A 21,817-nucleotide genomic window follows, 5' to 3' on the forward strand; every position below is an offset into this window, starting at 1 on the left:
AGAATTTAGGGGGAGAACCGATCTTTCTCACTTTACTGTGGCATTCATCATAATCAGCATCTCAGTAGTCAGCAGTGGGTTGAACATGCAGGGTAAATATATTAATCATTTAAATGCCTTAGTGCATTTTACTAGTGAGATTCAAGATGAATCTTGAAGTTGTAGAGACAAAGGGACAGATTTTAAGTTGTTGGACAAAGGGAAAAAATAAGATGTAAGAAATAGAACAGCTTCAATTAAACTAAGAAGAGACTGATTAATGCTAAAAGGCACAGGGGTCGGCAGTAAGAAAGTGCTTCAAAGAAAGAAATGAGTGGCAAATTATGCAACAGGAAAATAAATTAAGTCAGAGGCCAGGAAAGCACTATTATTCAGTTCTGAGTCAAGGTCAGTACAAGAACAATGAAACAATTAAGAAGAAATTCCATGAACTCTGAAGGAAGTTAAGACATTGATGGTTAGAGTAGAGTAGTAGGAAGGCAAGAAGCGAAGGAAATTACTAACATTTACTGAGTATTTACAATATGCCAGAAAACATACTTAATGCGTTCCATAAATTATTATGTTCAATTCTAGCAATATCTTTGTGAAAAAAAATGCTGCTGTACAGTGTTAAATTGGCAAATCTTTAACAATTAACTCTCCAGGGGAAGGAGGCCTGATTTGTACTGTCCGTCAATTTCTATGATATAAATACCACATTTTACTCAATTTTAAACTACTAACATGGCATTATCTGGCATTGAGCAATGCATATCCTGGAAAATTTTAAATGGGCTCTTGCAATCAGGCATGAACTTGCTCCAGCACACCACTACTAATATGTCTGGTTTAATAATGAAGACATTAACACAAATCATAAATCCAGGAATAGATTGACTCAAATTTATGTAAAGCTTTTCTGGTTCAAAACTCCATGATATTTTTACTAAACAGTCTTTGGGAAAAACAAACAAAACAAACAAACAAAACAAAAAAACTTATTGTCTGGATGGCTATGGAGAAGTCAGTCTTGGTCTCATGCTCTAGCCAGGCCAGAAATCAAAATTAATTTGGAGTCTAGAAGGACCTGAGAAATCCAAGAGACAGAGTTAGAGGAATGAAGTCAACCATTCTCTGGGCATCCAGAATGGAGCTTTGGAAACATGGCTTAAACTTCTAGTTAAAAATAACACTGTATGGAGAAGATTTCCCTCTTCCTCTTTTTTAAAACATCTAAAGGAATTTAGGAAATCAAGAAGGAAAAACACCAGCCCCATCTTACAAGAAACCAAGCAACACCCACATGTAGTGAATTTTTATTCAAATGGCAAGGGGAAAAGACACTAAGAGACAATACTCAGAGCAAAGGATCTAAGAAAACTTTGGCAGAGCTCCATTTGACAAACTATTTGATATTACATGGCAAAAAAAAAAAAAAAAAAATCAAGACCGTCTTATTTAGAAAAACAGGAAATAGCTATGTGGGCTGATCACAGAAATAAATAGGATGAGTTTCAGCCCAAAAATGGCAGGTAAAATGAATCAAACAGAAAAGTCATATTTGCAGGAAGCTATGTTAATATGAGACCGAAAGAGGAGAAAAATCTACATTTTAAAAAGTCTGAAAGTCAGTAATTTGAGTTGGCTGCAAAGAAGTAAAATCAAACAAACAAAAGTCTTGCCTCTTATTTAGTTCACATATACAGAGAATTCCTGTCCTGCATTCTTGCCTTTGCCTATAAATAACTGGACTAATACATTGTTTTCAACAGCAAGTAAAAAGGGACCAGCTTGTAATCTGTATAACTGTACTAGAATAGGAAAAAAGGAAGCCAAACAATATGACTAATAGATATATACAAAAAGTGGTTATCAGAAAATTATGACAAAACAGGTATGGATTGTTTTGTTTTACAGGATAAAAGAATTTATATGGAATTCCAAAATATTCTACAGGTAATTATTTATATAGTAAATTGTTTTAAACCACATAAGAATTATGGGCACAATATTCAGGAGAGTAGGCATGAACTGCTAAAAAAAAGTAAGAAGAAAATGGGTCTTATATGACAAGAGTAAAAACATTGACATAAAAGTTGATATAAGATATTTTAATAGCATAGAAAGGGGTTAAAACATAAATAGAATTCATGGGGGAAAAAATGAGGAGAGTAAAATGAAAGAAGCCAATTTGGAAAGGCTACATACTGTGTGATTCCATCTATATGACATTCTGGAAACGACAGAACTACGGAGACAGTAAAGGATTATTGGTTGTCAGGGTTAGGAGATGGGGAGGGATGAATAGGTAGAGAACACAGGAATTTTATGTCAGTGGAGTGGTCCCTATGATCCATCCTACTGGATACGTGTCATTATATTGCCCAAACCCATAGCACATACATGTGCAGTGAACTGTAAAGTGAACTATGGACTTTGAAAGATTATCCGTGTAGGTGCATCAGTCATAACAAATGCATCACTCTGGTGGGGGAGGTTGATAATGAGGAGGGTAGGCATGTGAAAGGGCAAGGGATCTTTGAGAAATATCTGTACCTTCCTCATCATATTTCTGTGAACCTAAAACTGCTCTAAAAAGAAATCTTAATGAGCAAATTTAAATAAAAAAGGAATAAGGTACAGGAATAATTTTACAGTGAGGATGCCATTTTAATCCAATAATCACAGTTATTATCAGTAATGGCACAAATTGAGATCTTGTGCCCCCTGACTGCATGCAATGAGAACAGCATCCCTTGTGTGATTTCCTGCTGAAAACGCATAACCCAGATCTGATCAGGAGAGATCGTCAGATACACACAAACTGAAGAACATTTCAGAAGGTAAGCGGCCTGTAATTTGCAAAAGTGTCAGGATCATGAAGTCAAAGAAATATTGAGAACTTTGTCAGAAGACAGAAAGAAACCAAGAAGGCATGGCAAATAAATGCAACATATGATTGTGAACTGATTTAGCAAGGAAAAAGAAAAATGAAAGAATGCATTTTTCAAGAAGAGATCAGAAAAATGAGGGAAACAACTTGAGAAGACAAAAATAAATAATTTAACTTCATAAAACTAACTGAATAATTTGTTTACAGGTACCTACTTAAATGGTAAAATACAATATATGCTAGGGAAAATATATTTGCAACTCATAATAACACTCAGGAAGATTTATAATATTGTGCTATAATACCTAAATTTAAAAAAAGACAAAAACAAAACAAAACAACTCAGCAGATCATGAAGTTGCTTTTTCTATGAGAATATGTTTAGAAGGGAAAGCTTGCTTTACAGCTTTGTTGTGTTCCTTGGGTAACAGGTACACAATTCAAGGCCAAAGACATAGACTCGAAATGCAAATATTAAATAGTTAAACCCAGTTTTGTTCGTGCTGTGAACGTAGAGAGAAAATTACCTTACCATAAGCAAAGGTAGAGGAGTAAGGGAAAGAAAATGCATAAGTAATTAAAGGTAAAGAAAAAAAAAAACTCACCGTAAGAAGCTGTAACAATACGCTGACCTTCACCAATATTTTGAGCTAGATTAAAAGTGTGTAAGTAAAATAGAGAACCTTAAGATAAAACTTGAAAGCAGTCAGACAAAAACAAGCCAATTATCTTCATAGGAGAGGCAGACTGTCAGCTGATTTCTCAGTAGCAACAATCCACTAATAACCCAGGAGACAGAGAAATGTTACCTGAAGTGGCTGTCACTCTCAAATTCTATCCCCACAAAAATTAACTTTTTGACACAAGGCCAAAAATATCTTCAGGTTAAAAAAAAGCTGAAGATATCACCACCAGCATACATACTAATGAAAACATTTATTTCATAACAAAGGCAAGCAAGTCCTCCCTAACTGAAAGTCTGACATGGAAGAAGAAATAGTGAAGAGAATGCAAAGTGTGTGAATCAATCTGAACAACCAAGGAACATAAAAGACAGTGACAGTATAATTCATGGTGGAGGTGAATAGCGCTAAAATATTCTGTGGTGATTTCCAGTATCTAGGCGACATTATACATTAAAGGAACTCAGAGATATTTCACAACAACAAAACTTAGAAGGGAGTATGAGAATTTGCCAAGACATAAAAAAATGTGTCATGTATTGGATGAGAAGAATGGAAGCACTATTCAAACTACTCTTTTTTTCTGAAATAAAATACTTTAATTACCAATGTTTCTAATCTTTTAAGTGACAGCACACTCAATAATATTAGTTTTATACTGTTTTATTTCCTATAAGTTTAGAGCAAATATTAGAAGTGTTTTGAAGCTTTGACCAAAAAAAAAAAATTCTAAAGTAACAGAAGTTTAATTTTCCCCAATGAATGTTAAGAACAAGCTGCATGGTTTCAGCATGCACAGACATTTTTATGGTCCCATATGACGACACAAAAGGAAGACTTTCTGTACTATTAATCCTAAAGAAGCCACAAACACAGGGTCAGTATACTCGGGATGCATTTTTGTGTGTGTGTAAAGGGCAGAGAGTAACTGTTTTGAATTTTGAGGGCCACGTAGTCTCCACACCATATTCGCTCCTCTTTTTCTTTCTTTCTTTTTCTTAAATCCAGCCTTAAAAAAATATGCAAATTCTCTTCAGATCATGAGCTACAAAGGCTTCTGGATTGAGCCCACACCAGCCCAATTCCTCTGCTAAGAAAACAAAATGAAGCGCTGTCTCTTGCCTTCTGAGATGGCCCGCACTCTGTCTATGGAGCGTGTATCTCTTTACTTTAACCACTGCCCACCTCCTTGTCTTGTAATGAGTGAAGTCTAGTAAAAAGTAGTTAATAAGCCTACTTTTACTCTAAATAAATAAATAAATAAATAAATAAATAAATAAATAAATAAATAAATAAATAAATAAATAAAACGAAGAGTTACAACTAATAAGCAAAAGCAAAAAATGATACAAGCTTATTAAAAATCCAATTAGTTCAAATAAAGTAGGAAGAAAGAAAAAAAGGGCAACAAAAGCAGGTGACAGAAATAGAAAATAAACAGCAAGATGATAGAGTCAAACCTAAACATATCAATAATCATCTTAATGTAAATAGTCTAAATACCACTGCATATTTAGCAGTGAAGTTAATCACCTTGAAGTTTTACCAGGAAAGTCTCTCTACCCGAACCAAGACTAATTGTAAAAGAAGATACTGTTTCAGGTAAAGAGGTTTGACAGCCACTCATACTGATCTGAGACAAGGAGGTTAGCTTCACCTCAGCGTACCTCTGGCATCCTCAGTCTGAAATTTTGGAACAGACTCTTGCTTCCATCTTTCTAGGAGTTAATTTAAGACAGTTTGGCTAAAAGTTCACCTAATGAATATTTGACTTTGTATTTATATTTATATGCATATTTTGCATTGTTTTCAATGTTTTGGGCTTTTTGTCACAATGTAAGTTTTAGAAAGGCCAGAACTACAAGCTACATCTTCCGCGTCTAACACATGAACGATGCTCCAGCAATGTAAGTTTTTACTGAATGACTGAGTAAGTGATTGTGAATAAGCACACATATACAGTCACTAAATTTTAAATAGTACATGCTTTCTACTTTGTAACATTTTTTTCAATAACAAAAATGTTTTTTTCTCAGTCGCATTTCCATGTACTTTCATAGTCTGTTTGTTATTTTAAGACCCATGCAAATTTTACATTGTGTTCAGATATCTTAATTGCTTAGCTATTATCCTGTTATTAGAAGTTTGGATAGGTTTAAATTTGTAGTTTTATAAACAGTGTGTCTGTAAATGTTATTTTTTATTTGGAATTAATAATTTCTAAATTTTGCAGATCTGAGTTATCAAATCAAAGACATAAAAACTTACAATTTCTTACATTTGTTTGAAATTACTATAATTTGAATCAAACTATAGATATCATTCATGCATGCCTGTTTCTTATTAATCTGCTAGTGACATTTTTATTTATTTCTGTAACTTTATTTTTAAGATACTTGTTTCTCTCATTTCTAATAACAATTTGAAGGATTCTTTGTGATGAGATTTTTTTTCAATTATATCAGGTATAATTTGAATTTAAATTCCATATATGGATATTTAGTAATTCCAACAGCAGTTAAAGTGAGGATAACTTCTCTATTACTGATATATTCCTGATGTGTTTTATATTTAATTTTCACAACTGTTTATATTACCTTTTAAAATACCTCTTCTTGCACTGTTTCTTTTTTTTCTTTTTGTTTAAACTCAGAGCTGTATGCTTTCCCGGATTATTTGATTTGATTTAAACTTTGGAAGGTTAAATATCCTCACTGCTTTTCTATTTTTAAACAAAGTCCTCTTTGAGCGATGTCTTGTTTTAGTGTTGGATACGAACTATCCTGTCCCAACAGGAGATGAACAGAAAATATTTTATAGTGCCAGAAAATAAAAGGGTACTCAGAAAATAAAATGGTGCATATGTCAAAGGAACACAGCAGCCAATTTGATAGAGCTCCCAGTGGTCAAAGCTTAATGAATTTGAGCAACAAATTAAACCAAGTAGTATTAGATTGTCACACAATATAAATATATAGATGACATATATATGTGTATATAAATAAATATATATCTCTCCATGTAGCTACATAAAAATAAATAACTACTAAACAGGGGAGAAGAGACAAATCTCCTATATAGAAGAATTTCAAGTAATTTTGTAAATTCTAGCCTTAAAGGAGTTGTAACATAATCACCTGTTCCTGAAGTGTTGGCTGTGCTGAGTGACTAGTTTCCCAAGAGTACGGTATGGAAAGTGATGCTACATGGAGCCCTGACCCAGGTATCAAATCAAGTTAACATCATCAGTGATGAGTAACACTGACAGCATGTGCCCAGTGCATGATATGATGTTGAAAATGCACCTCACCTCTGCAGTCTTCCTCCCCAGAACCCAGAACCACAGTCTATCCAAGAGAAAATTATCAGGAAAACCAACTGAGAAACAATCTACAAAATACTTGATCAGTAAACATTAAAAATGTCAAAGTCATCAAAACAAAAGGAACTTGAGAAACTTGTACAGCACAGAGAAGTCTAAAAATACATGAAGGCTAAATGCCATGGGGTTTCCCGGAAGAGACAGTCATTAAAGAAGATATAATAAAATCCTAACAAACTATCGAGTTTAGTTAATAGTAATGTATGCCTATAGTTCATAATTTGCAACAAATGTACTGTAATAATTTAAAATGTTAACAATAGGGGAAACTGGGGATGGGGTGACCAGAAACTCTTTGTAACTCTTCTGCAAAACTAAAATGATTCTAAAATAAAATAGTTTTTAAAAAATCTCATTGGGACTCTTTTATGCATTATTGGTTTTTTTCTTTCAAAAAATATTTAATAAATGCCAAAATGCAATTTACGAAAACTGAGTCGAGAAGGAAAGGTAGCCCTGTAACCATTAAAGGAAGTCAATAATCCAAATTTTCCCGTAATAAAACTGTTGTATCAGAAGATATTTTTAAAGAATTCCAGACATTAATGAAATCAATAATTCAACAGCACACACAAGTTTTATAAGGTAATAAAAGTGCTAATATTTCATATCTCATTTTATGTGGCTGTTATAACTTTGATATCTAAGTAGAGGAGGAACAGTTAAAAAAAGTAATTTTACTTAGTGATAACTTGCATTAAAAGGAATGATTTTATAAAGTAGAAATTTTAAAGAAAAAGAGCAAATGGAATTTGGTAATATATCATTTACCAATGTGGACTTTTTCCAAATTTGCAAGTTTAGTTCAAATAAGAAAAATCATTTAAGGTAAACCCTTACATTAACATATTAAAGGGAAAATAAACAGTTCAATAGATGAATACATATATTTGACAATATTTCATATTCATTTATGATTTTAAAACATAGCACACTAGGATTAAAAGGAAATCCTTTCGTCTGATAAAAATATCTTTAAAAACAACCTCACAATTAATGATAAAATGTTGAAAATTTTTTAAAAATTAAGAACAAAATAAAGCGGCTCCCTCTCATGTCATCTATTCAATATTCTATTGGCATTTTTACGAATGCAGAAAGACAAGAAAAAATGTATTTTTTCCTTGATCCCACTCCCACTCTCCTCATCAGAGAGTGCTACAAACATTTGCTCCTCTCTGCAGCAAGACTGTGTGTACTTGCTCCAGTTTCTCTCTCTCCATCCCTATTAAATCCACTACAGAAAGAATTCTGGACCCATTATATCACATAAACATCAAGCTCACCTAGAATCTCCATGAAGCTAAAGTCAATAGTCAAGTCGAAACTCTCTACATACTTGCCTCAGCAGCTTTTGACTCAGTTAATACACTTTCTTCTCCAAACATTTTCTTCATCTGTCTTCTAAGACACCCCCAGCTCTTAGTTTTCCTGGCACCTCAAGGAATATTCATTCTCAGCTGCATTTGTTGGCTTTTCTTCCTCCTTCCCACATCCTCCTCCACCTCACACATATGTCTCAACGTGGGTTTGTCCCTGAAAACAGCCCTGTTTCCACTTTTCTCACTACACTCACTTTCTCGATATCTTACAGTCCCATAACTTTAAATACCATCTATATGCTGATGACTTTTAAGAGGTCCTAGTTTAGAATTCTTTACTGAACTTGTATAATCTCAAAATTCCATTTTTCATTTAGAGCGTCTGAAGTAACAATTTCTTCTTCAAGGAAAAAAATTCCACTTTCACTTCCTTGAAATCCTTTGCTCAAATATCACTTCTAAGTGAGGAAGCATTGACCACCACCACTGCTCTGCTCCATCCCTCAATATTCCTCTCCTTTCTTTGTCTCTTCTTTTCTGACAGCACTCTTCATCATTTTACATACCATAAGAGTGATCTATTTGTTATGTTTATTTTTAATTTCCTACTAAACATGTAAGCTTCATGACCCAGGATGTGTTGTCTTTTATTCAAGGATGTGACCTGGGACCCTAGAGATAGAGTGCTTGAAAAATAACACATGCTCCACACCTACTGCAGGTTTGGGAATGAAGCAACCAATAAGATCAGAGTGGATGACCTAAAGAAACAATCAATAAAACACTTGAAAACCTTGTTCACAGAAATGAAAGCTCATTATTATTTAGGAAAATGCAAATTAAATCACCAGATTTGAAAAAATAAAATTTCCAGAAATAACAAACTGAGGTCTCAACGCAGAATGAAAGGAACTCTCCTATACTGCCAGTGGGAGTTCGTAGTAGTTAAAACTTAGGAAACTAAAATGGCAATATTTGGAAAACTGAAAGCGAGGCACACACTACAGATCTGCAATTTTACTCCTAATTATATACTCAGAAGTTATTCAATGTACATATGCATCAGGGTGCATGTACAGAAATGTTTGTGGAAGCATTGTCAGTAATAGCCAAAGTTAGGGGAAGAGAAAACATCATATATCTGTTATTGATAGAATGTATAACTAAATCCAAACATATGCATACACAGAGAGCCTCTGCACAACATGATTTAATTCCATAAACTTACTTGAGCGAAATAAGACATAAAAGAATATATGAACTATTTCGAACTCTAGTATGTCATTTCTAACTGGCTACATAGATGTTCAAACTATAAAGAAAAGCAAGGCATTATTAACCCAAAATGAAGCTGACTGTCACCTCTAGAAAGGAGAAATGGTGGTATTGTTATTAGACCCACAGAGAGAGTTCCTTAGGGGTTACCGATTTTCCGTTTCTTGACCCACGTTGAGGTCATTCCACTTGACTTATTTATTCATTAAAGAGTATACATGTGTTTTATTCAACTTTCAACGTGTATTACATTTGAAAATGAAAAAAGAATTAAAGGTTGATTAAGCAGGAAAACTCATGGATCAAAAAAAGACTACTTTATTAATAGAAAAATTGGTGAAAGATATGAACACTTAGAGAAATGAAAAATGTTTTAAATACATGAAGAAATGCTCATTCTCCCTTATAAGAGATATATGCTTTCATTTACAGGATAAAAAAATGTTAAATGATGATCATACAGAGATTTGATACAATTATGGAGACAGTTACTTTCATTCCTTGCTGTTTGGCAGGACAAACTCAAACAACATCAATGGAGAGCAATTTAGCAACACCTATGAAAACTTTAAATTTCTCCAGACTTCGCATCAGCATTTCCCTTCTAGTCATATTCCTAAAGATATACCAGCACCATGTGAAATAAAATGTCATGTTATTAAATTACTAAATAATTTTTAAAAACAACTAAATGCCTTTCAAAATGAAAGTGACAAAGCAAATTAAGACATATCCACTGGAAAGAATGCCATGCAGCTACTAAACATTTTTAAACAGTAAAGCATATCTTTAGGTCCTGAAATGGAGTATGTCCTCAAGTTACATTTTTAAGTAAAAATAAACAAACCACGTTTTATACCATAGCCTAAATTACACCACCATTTATGCAAAAACCAAATCACAGATACTTGTTTAAATAATTCTAGAATATCTCTTGGCATATATACAAAAACCAGAAACAAAATGAAAGAAAACTGGTAAATGCAGTTGTGTCTTAGGAGAACTCTGGATGCCTAAGTATCCCGGCAGGAGTCCTAGTCTGAACTATATACCCTACTTTGCCTTTTAAATTTTATACTAAGTGCATGTGTCATTAATTTCATATACAAATCAAGTAATATGCATGTAACAGCTACAAAAATAAGTTTGACATCACTACGAAATAGTAGAAATATCCCTGTTACCTATGCAATTTTAGCTTTATATTGATATCATTTCAGAAAAGGAAGTCAGCTAACACATTCATTACTGTATTGCTTAAACAGTATGATTGCCGCTGCTGGGGCAACAGACATGATATTATTATTATTATTTATTAATAATGGTGCAGTGAGGTGTAACATTGGTTAGTATACAGTACTCTGGAGTTATCTTTTTAAGTTAGAATCCCATCTCTACTTTGATTGGTGTCCTTAGACAATTTATTTAGACAATAAGGACATATCTTCCTTACTTGTAAATGAGGGATAATTTTTTTTAAAAAACTACCTTATGAGATTGTTGGACTATTAAGTAATAATGAAATAAATTTTAGAAGTATCATTATCAAGGATATGTCAGGATGTTTCAAAATATTATATATCTCATTTGATTCTCACATAAAACTAGATGTGATTTTTTTTTTACACTGTTATTTTGCTTCCAGAAGTGTGTCAAATGTTAGTGGTGAAAAGGGTGTTTTTTTTTTTAATTGTACTACTCCTGTTGATGATTTAAATGAGAATACCTTTTCTGGTTAGTGATTGTGTGTGATGCTGGCTGTTAGTTTAATAGAGATATTTTTAATTTTAATTTTTAACAAAATTGTGTCCATTCACATCCTCTCTTTCTGTTCATATCACAATATCCTATTACTATTCATCATTTCAAGCTACCTCTCTTCACTTGTTTTATCTTATTGATAACATGCCTATGAGAAACTGATGCGTTACTTCCTTCCAGGCTAAACCAAAGCTATCTGACTTCCATTTACTTCAGATAATTGGAATGGCTCTGTCCTTGGTCCCCACTGATCTCCAAATTGCTACACCTCTCTCCTTGATGAGTTTACATCACTCAGCACGATTAGTCATCAATTCTTTGGAGTCTGTTTCTCGTTGGCCTCTATCATAGTCCTACGCTTCCCCTCTCCTCCCTTCTCTATTTCTCCTTGGATGCTCTCTACTTGTACTCTGTGCTACTTGACAATCATCAGAGCTCATGTCTTTGATCTCTGCTTTATCTCTTTATTATTTCCCTTCAGAAACTTGAGTACCATAAATTCATGCACTCAGTCCATTCATAATTCACAGCTCAATCCCTCTGATCTGTTGAATTCACGATAACAAAACTCACACAAACTAGATTTGGGGCTAAGCTTATGATGCTGGTTTGTACACAGTGACAGCATAGGTATCAAGGAAAACTGAAAACTTCAGTGGTCTTGGAGTTCTTGTGGGCTATTTGGAAGACACAACACAGAATTGAGAAGGTCACTGGCAGAATTTAAGCTAAACGTCAGCCAAAATGGAAAATGTTCCTTTAGAAAAATGGCTATCTTAGTACATATTCTCACAGCTCAGTTTCTTACTTGGTAGAAGAACATTAATCCTGGGCTGAGATTTAACATCTTCATTTAAAATTCTATATTTAATAGTTCTATGTAATCTATAAATGTATCAGGTACAGTTTTAAAAGTGGGGTTGGTAAAAGAATTTTACTAAAGAGAGGATCTGATATTTGCATAAAGTGCTTTGCCTATTGTTAAGTATTGTCTCCTTAGAATTAAGGTACTCAGGAGAGAACCAAAGGTTTCTATATTATATCCCAACAAAATTACTGTGCCCTTTTCTAAACTTAGTCCATCTACCTGGAAGCTTCCATGCTGTTCTTTATTTTAACTTTTAATTACAATTACCAGGAGCTATGAAATGCAGCCACCCAGTTACCAACACAATAATAAAAATGATGATAATAAAAATTTAAGATTAAATAATATTCTTCGGTAAAATGAATACAGAAGTTTAACTATATTATGCTTTATAATATTTAAGAATTCACTTGAGAAAATTTATTAAAGTGCTCCCTCCTTTTCTATTCATGCTTTCATAAGAAGCAACTGAGAATTTGAATATATGAACATTTTCTAAGTATGAGTCACTGCCTTGCAAACACAATAGCATACAGCTCACTTTTTCATTTTCTTTCTGGAAAGGAACATTATTCTTCAGAACAATGGGGATGATATTTAATTGAATATATAATTGTATATTGTCTCCAAGAAAGAAAATGAGAGGGCTTTGGTAGAAATTCATAATACCATAATAATAATTCCCCACGCTTCATGGCCATTACACGCGCACCTGTAACTGATGAATTATACCGAGATACTTTTTGAAGAGCAAATTAATGTGAGGTATCAAGTTATTTTTCATTCACAGAGTTTTCTCCCCAGCTTTTGCCAACAGTCTTAATTTTCACATAATCTTCATTCTAAGATTATACTTCTTAAAAGTTCTATATTTAAAAAATAATGGGTTAAATGGTAGATTTAAATTTTTTATTTGAATGTTATTATTTTTAAATAAGAGATAAAGTTTTTAAAAGTTAATTTGGCATAGAAAAATTCTTTGAGTTACTTTTTATTATTATTAGTCTATTATTATTATCAAAGTCCTGCCATCTACTACCAATTATTACTAGTCCTTATAAATTCATTGGCCTAAAACCAAAGAAATAATATTTTTAGAAAATAAATCCATAATTATCTCTTATCAGAAACATATTGCAATAAAAATAAATTCAAGGGACTTAACTTAGGGAGGTAGATTTTAAAAGATGTTATGTGAAAAACTGAAGAAACAAGAAAAAGAGATAAAAGAAGCTTCTGCGTGAGGGGGTTATAAAATGGTGAATACAAGAGAGGCATATACAAAAATAAGACAGTGGTGAGAAAGAAAAGATGAAAACATTGAATCTCTGGGTTACTAATTCAAGGGGTAAAAAAGAAGAGTGGGAGGGGGGAGTGCCCACAAGTCACTGTAGTACAGTGAGGGGAATGGAGTGTGTACATGCGTGTAAGTGCTGTGAGTGTATTGTTTTGGGATGGTTGTAAAGTGATCTTCTCACATTTATACATGAATAATCTTGATATTTGATATCATGTTATATAAATAACTTCATGGAAGAGTTTATTAAACATACGTTATCACTACTACCAGTAAGGACTTTTAAGTAAAAGAGTAATTTTGGCTGTTATTTATATATAAGGGGGCCCCATATCTTTTTTTTTTTTTCAAATATTCAACATTCGACATTTTGCTTAAAATGCTAACAAGGAGTCTATTCCCATTATTTTAAATGGGAAATAAATATAATGCTTACACATTAAACCCAAATTCAAAACCAGTTTACTATAAAAGTAACTAAAACACAGTAAAATCTCTAAATACGAATAACATGCTGTAATGTCAGTATATACAGTGTTTAAGCCAGTGTTACCTGATCATTTAAAGGTTAACAGTGAAATTAGCATGGCTTCCCAGAGTGCTTACAAAATCTTAGATGCACATTCTTTTTGAAAACCTTTGTTATTAAACTATCTATAGATAGTTTCAAAGCACCAAGTGTACCTGGACTGCAACTCAGGATCTTAAATACTGCATTGTTAAAGTGTTAGAGGGAGCTTTGAAGATGTAAGTATATGTTTTTCTATATAACTTCTGATGGAAATAGATGTTGTATGCATTTTGAGAGTTAATAACCAAGAGATGGTCTCCCTGGAAAATATTATCAGAGTTCTGTTAGGACATAACTCTATCTAAAAATGCTTTTATTACCTCTTGCTTGAGAATTTGTATGAAAAATCTTTATAAACTCTAAATTAGGTTCAGCTTTTTCGTGTAGTTGTTATCAGAAAAACATGTCTATATTCATCCAAAAAGTCCAAATGTCTCCTCATCAGGAAGGTCTTTATAATCATTAAATCTAAAGGATTTTCTCAGGGGCAAGGTATAGCTCAGTGGTAGAGTGCATGCCTAGCATGCATTAAGTCCTAGGTTCAATCCCCAGGACCCCCATTAAAAATAAATAAATAAACCTAATAACCTCCCCCCAAAAACAAACTAAAAAAAAATTTAAAAATATTAAGAAAGATTTTCTGCCAATGTCTATCAAGCCATCCTGATTTATTTTCTTCCAGGACTTTTTCTAACTAAAATCATCTAACATATTAATTTGTTTTGTGCCCAAAGCTTTTATAGTTGTCATTAATAGGGTTCGAATAGAAAACAATTATATATCAAGAGCCTGCGTACTCCCATCCCACCACTAAAGCAGGTCTATGGGTATTGAACAGCTAAATGTGTCTGTGTATGTGTTTTATGTAGGTTCTCTTTATCATGTTTGTTTAAAAAAAAAAGTCACCTGGGAGTTTTTAGTCTCAACATTATAGTTTTTAAAATATTCAGGAGAGTGTTTCCAACTCTCGGAACTCTCATATAATATAAAGTTCTTCCACGTACTCACTTGAGATCTGCTTCCCCCTAAGAAGACAGCGTCTTCTCTCCATCCTGGTTCTAACTACTCCTTCCTGTGCTGCAACCAGGTTTGACTTGATTGTACCCAAATTTTTAAGGGCAAAACGCATACGATCTAATACGGTAGGCACAACTGGTATTTCCAGACTTTGTAAATGTTTAATGTTGCGTTATTCTCTTATGAATAACATTTTTTCAGTTTCTGGGAGATGTCTCTTCTAGAACTTTCCAATGCTTACTTCATTATAAAGTATTGCACATCAAAAGCCTCTTCCAAAGAAATAAACTGATAAATAAAAAATAAAAGTATATACTTTGACTCTCCAGTCCCAACATTTAATAACATAGATCCATGTAACACATATCCCAAAACTATTTCATTTCCACCTTACTTACAAATACTGCAGAAATCGAACATGGGAATATTTCGCACTTACTGTTTTGTTCTTGACTTTGGGGGCCGGTGTTGTATTTAAGACAAAAAGAGCCTCATAACTTCCTGTTATCCTCATTTATTATTTTCTCCTTCTCTTAAAGGTAGATACCTTGTGAGCAGAGAAATTATATTTTCACCACTATACTTAACACCAGCATAGTACCTGAGTTGTAGAAGGTCTTCTAGATATTTGTTGAAAGGATGAATAAATAATTCATTTATGGTGGGTGTGTGGAGCCCACAAGTCTACAGAAAAGAATGATCAAGAGACTGGAGTCAAATATATGCTTTAAGAATTAGACAGAATATGAATAGGAAAGCAGGTTTTGAAAGAAATCCAAGTTAGGAAAAGCAAATTCTGACAGCAATTCCAAAGAAAAGAAACATGATTATAGTTGAGAGCATATTCAGAAGCAAGAACCCAGAAAGCAGTAAAGTAAGGACTGAGCTGTTTAGGAAAATGTAAAAGGCTCTGGCAAACTAAGGAGGTTGAGGACAGGATTTCTCAGTCTCAACACTATTGACATTTAGGACTGGGGGTCTGTCCTATGCATGGTAGGATTTTAGCAGCATCCCTGGCCTTTGACAACTAGATGCCAGTAGCATCTCCCCTAACCAGTTGTGAAAACCAAAAATGTCTCCAAACATGGATGAACTTCCCCTGGATGACAAAATAACTCCCCAGTTAGAAATACTGATGTAGGGTATTTTGAACTCATCATGCCCATTGAGGGGACATGTGGGTAAATAAGGCAGTACTAAAGGTACAGAGTTGAGATGAACTAGCAAAATGCATGGCTTCCATCATTTTCAGTGTGGGACAGGTTAGAGGAAGAAATTGAAATACCTAAAAGTGAACTGAAATGCTGAAAATTCAAGTGACTAGAAAGATGCTTGTGCAAATAAAAGCAGTTGGTTCCAGGGAGAAAGTTTCCATTGGCTACTCAGAAAGGAGGATGTTTATATTGGGTTAAAAACTATGGGAAGACAAAGCCATGGCAGACTACGGGGAACCATGTATCTCTTGGTAGAAAGTGAACTTAGGTTATCATATGAGGACAGAAGAACAGTAAATACCTGTGGTCTTTTTACTCTCCTAAAATAGAGTGCATCATTATTGCTCTAGCTCTTTGAAGCCATCATTTCTTCAGGAAAAGGGATATAAAATTAAGAAATAATTAAACATGGTTTCTGTTTTTCAAGAATGCTAGACAACTGAGAACTCAACAAGACTTACAAACACCAATTTAAGAACATATGTGACAAATCTATTCTGCGTTTAGAGAAGAATGGTATCAGTGAGGTACCACTAGGTCTAAATGGCCTGGTGGCCCCAAGAATCTCTTTCATAACTGTGGACACTGTATGTTTTCATTATATCAAGAAGATAGACACAGTTGCCCTGATTACTTTCTAAAGATTATTAATATGTTTTTACTTCCAATAGTTAATTATTTTACTATGCTTATCAGGTTTATCATTGACCAACTATGTTATTGATTTTTTGATGTTTTGGGATTTTTCTCAATCTCTGGTTTTGATTAAAAATCTATTTTTAACATGTTTTTCTCCACTTGAGAATAATTATTATATAAAGAGCAAAGTTTGTACAGTAAATAAAATTAGTAATTCACTCAGAACTGTATGCTTGTTACAGCTAAAAGTGAATTCAAGACTATCTAGTTTAACGTCATTATTTGTTTGAATATTTGGAATCCTAGAAATTATCTAGGGTGACTGAATCAGGCAATGAGAACTTGTGATAAGCTACATGTAAAAAGACATTAAACTAATAAAAATAGTTTACAATCACAGTGTTTCTCAAATATTACTTTGGGAAATTTTAAAATGTTTATAGAAGGCTGAGATTCGAAAGCAACATAGGGCAAAAGTACATACTTGAAGTTCAGGTTTTAAATCCCTTGCTTTGGAAGGTAAAGAAAAGGTAGCAGGCATTATCCTGCATAGGATATTTCAGTGTGATTATCTCACTGAAAAGAAAAAAAGAATTTACACCAAATATATTTTGGTTTGGAATATATTTAGTTGAATAATTTAGAGGAAAGTGTTTTTTGTTCATTGGGAGCTGAACAAAGAAATGCTTTGAGTGTATCACTGCTTAGCTGGTTTCTTAATAATAGTCATGGCAGTGACAATTCAGCCACTGGCTTTCTTTCTCTTTTTCTCTCTCTCTTTATTTCTTCTTCCTTTTTTTAAAGTGGGTTTTTAAGTGTTCATATATGTCACATTTATAAGGTAATCATATTAAAATAAGTAAAATTTAAATATATAATGTACCTTAAACATATCAATATGTATCTATGTGTAAATATATAAAACCACTGACAAGATCAATACTATAGATGAGAAAATGAAGGCCAGGAGAAGTTAATTGATTTAACCATGAGAGAAAAATAGTGGCGGAAACAGGGTTCCATCCTAGTTCTTCTGACCGGCAGTTTTATCCTTTTCCTAAGCTTTCCTCTGCTTTAACACAATGAGAAATCAGGGTTTTCTTCCCTTTGCCATATCCCTTTGAGCAGTATTGGGTTTTTATCTGAGAAATTATATGACATCCATTCTTTGTAGGGTTTAGCTGGCTAATTATCTGGTATTTAAAAATGCTCTCCCTCTTCAAGTATGTGCTTTCTAGCTGGTCCTCAGCCGCTAGCCCCGATTCTGAGCTTCCAGTGCATTTTCATCAACAGTGGAGTGTCTATCACTGTATTCCCATATGTCTAGTAATTGGGACATGTGTTACTCCTGCATCTAAGCTAACCTAGAGACACTGAGTCACTTAGCATCAGTATCACATGCCTACCTTAAAGAAAGTAAAAACTGGGAGTAAGGTATCTGAAAGAAAGGATGAATATGTAATAAATTCAGTATAAGTCATGTTGGAAAGAATATCTAGGGAATTTTAAATTTTTTAGATTTCATAAAGAAAATATATATTAGCCCTAAATTAGATGCATCATGATATATGTTTATAAAAATATTCTATATTGCCTATTGCCTTTTTTGCATATACTAATCTACATGTTTACATCTAAAATAAGATCTTTAATTACATAAATAATTAATGCAATATAAATAGTTAATATAAGTAAATAATACACATACTGTACAATAAACAAGGGAAAGTTAAAGATAGCTATTTCACAGGTCTTGACATGAAGAAATGATAGAAATACAAAACGACCTTTAAATATATGCTAAAAAATAGATGCTCTGGATGCTAGAGGTAAACTCAGAGCTACAGCATCTAATATATTTCTGTTGATCCGGTAGTTCAGGACATACTTATAGAAAGAAACTGGTGAACATATTCCATAAATTCCTTATGCCCCTCCTTATTAAAGAATTTTCTTGTTTGCTTTCATAGAGCAGAGTGAGGAAAAATAAAATAAACGTTATATATAAAAAATGCATATATCTTAAGTATTTACCAGCTTTAATATTCCATAGTGATATTTATTATTATTTTTCCCTACCAAAGAGCCAAGAGGTATCAGATGACTCTGAGAATTCAATTCAATACAACTCAGCTTCATTTAATTCACTGAATTTTAAAATCTACTGTAAGAGCTAGAAATAGAGATACAAAGTTATGTTCTTGGTTTCAAGTTATTGATATTCTTTGGGGAGAGAAGAAAGTACGTAAGAAGTAGCTTGACTCTATCAAAAGAGTTCATAATGTAATGATAATTCAATTTATTAACATTAATTAAATCCTCATTAAGGACTAGATGAAGGAAAATGTATGCAAGTTAACAAATAATCACTATGTCCAAGAAGAACCAAAGGAAATTATTTATATTTCTATGGTCCAGATTTCTGTTATGTATTTCATGTGGTTGGTTTCAGAAGCTGAAAGTTGGCTCTTGCAACAACCATAAAATTTCCCTTAACGTCTGACCTCATGCTTTCAATCAGATGACACCTGTAATAAGTCCACTACCGTGCGCCTTCTGGTAAAATTGTTCAGGTTGCTGTTTCTTTTTCTTCTCCTTCTAGTCAATATGACATTTAACCTTTAATGTCATCTTTCTCATATTGCCAGACATTTAAAAAGGACTGAAATAATTGGAACATGAAAAAACATATCAAAGTGTTTTTTTTAATCAATGAACATATATTTTTTCAAAAACAGTTCTTTTTAGAAGACAAAAACTTCAAGCACAATTTTAATTTTGTGAATGAAGCTATTAAAGTTTAGGTTGATGTCAAAGTCACCAATGCAATAGTGGATCTATCATAATTTTATAGTGTTAACATTGATAAATGAACACCTGCTTCCCTTTGGTGAGTATGCTTAACTTTTCTTTTTTCTTTGACATATTTTCATAAACTATCTGTAAAAATAATGATACTGACTATTTAAATGAATTTTCTTAAGACATTACCTAATTTTGATTAGATTCAGATAGTGCCAAGAAAGAAAATTGGAAATTAATAAAATCTAGTGTATAAAAGCAGTCATCCTTACTCTTATGTCACATTTCTCCTTCCACTCCCAACCACAACTCAACTTCCTCACTAACTTTTACAATTCAACAGCGTGCAATCTCCTCATATCGTCGTATTGCAATAAGGAAACAACTCCTACCTGCTTGTCTTCCCATATATTTTTCCTTTATATAAATGTACCCAGAAAAATAAGTAACATTCATATCTGGAATAAGTTTTCCTATAAATAAGCATTAGTTTGGCCTTAGGTCATATTTTTAATGACATTTGCTTTCTCATTCTATAGAATATTAAACAATTTTTAAATACATCTTTCCTTCCTCACAAAAGTCAACAGCAATGCCAAATTTACATATATGTGTGTGTATTATATGCATGCATTATCACTTTAAATGACTAAATTGACATATAATTTTCTCACCATCATTGATTTCTAACTACAGATTCTGAAACTGCAATTTTTAGTACCTCTTTAACTCATGAGGTAGTAGGCAGAATTAATTCTAGTCAATGAATTCTTACATTTATCATGTTATATTCATTACATAGTTTTTCAAATTATAATTTGTATTCCATAAGCAAAACTTTCTTTAGGGATATTTAGAGAGTCAAATTTGAAAGAATGGCAGTGTTGACAAGCTTCAAATTTTCTTTACTGAGATGTATAAAAAAAGAATGTAAATATTTGCCATTTCAATACAGACTTACCTTGCCTACGTATTGATAATCAGATCCTGTATATTCCTCCAGTAAGAAAAATTGATTCCACATCCAACCACGCTTTTGACGATGCAGAATTTTGCCATCACTTCTAGGTATGCGTGCACCTAAAATTCTTTTCTGGGGCACAGGAGTCCTTCTGAACATTATCTCTGGAGAACAGAAATGTGGCAGGCATACCCAGAGTAGAAACAGTAGCAAAAATTGATATATTGTCATAGTTCACTTCTTGACAATTCCCAGCGTGGATGAAGAAAAAGCAGTCCTATTTTATTGGGTTGAATTTTACTGTGTTTCAGCTGGTTTCCAACATTTCATCAATGTTTTGGACATGTTTCCAAAAGCTTCAAACAAACAAACAAATAAAAAAAGTCAGTTAACAACATTACGAATGTTACCTGTAACTTTAAAGTTAAAGATTAAAGTCACTGTAAACTTGAAGATTAATTAATAAAAGAAACCAAAATATTTACTTTCCCTCTTTTACATAAAATAACTTAGTTTTAGAAACATTACTTGTCTAGTAACGTGTCTACAATTTAAGAAAAATAATTATAAATAATTTCTTTCAAATTCTAAAGAAAGGTCATATTAAGCTTTTATTTCTTTTTTTGTCTTGGCACTTTACCGGTTTTCAAGAATTGTGACCTCTATACAAAGTGCAGACATAGTTAATTTTGCATGTCAACTTTTTCAGATTAATTTAACATAAATTTTGAAAACAAAATGGTAATTTTAATAAACTACAGGAAACATGCATTTGTCATGCAATTCAATGATATTTAAATGGTTTTTAAACAGCAGCACAGTTTCTTCAAATTTAATCCTGTTCAAAGGTAAAAAGTTAAGCCAAAAACGAGACCAAAAAATCTGAGTGTCTTTGGCCGAAGACCTCTCCCTTCATCCCTTTTAGGTTGGTCTGTGGAGGTTCCTAGAGTAGAAAAAACTCACTACTATAGTAAATCAGCCTATGATGTAACTTACACTATTGTGTAGAAGGATTTAATCACGTTGTCAACTACACCTTTGATACAATTGCACAGTGTGTCCACTTCTAACCGGCCCCTTGCCGCTGTCTAGGACTCCATGACGCCCAGACTCCGGACTACTCTGCTATTACTTTTTCTCAGCAACATGT

At 33.0% G+C, this 21,817-nt stretch overlaps 1 protein-coding gene across 1 annotated transcript in view; it reads right to left on the minus strand.

Annotated features, from left to right (window-relative positions):
* LOC102506546 (cadherin-10) overlaps positions 1-21,817 on the minus strand; it is a 160,928-nt gene that overhangs the window by 84,030 nt on the left and 55,081 nt on the right. The window contains exon 2 of the mRNA XM_014557540.2: positions 20,668-21,023. Coding sequence (XP_014413026.2) covers positions 20,668-20,898 — 231 coding nt within the window. The 5' untranslated portion in view covers positions 20,899-21,023. The remainder of the gene's footprint in view (positions 1-20,667; positions 21,024-21,817) is intronic.

This window comes from Camelus ferus, chromosome 3 (assembly GCF_009834535.1).
Source record: "Camelus ferus isolate YT-003-E chromosome 3, BCGSAC_Cfer_1.0, whole genome shotgun sequence".
NCBI classification, from domain to species: Eukaryota; Metazoa; Chordata; class Mammalia; order Artiodactyla; family Camelidae; genus Camelus; species Camelus ferus.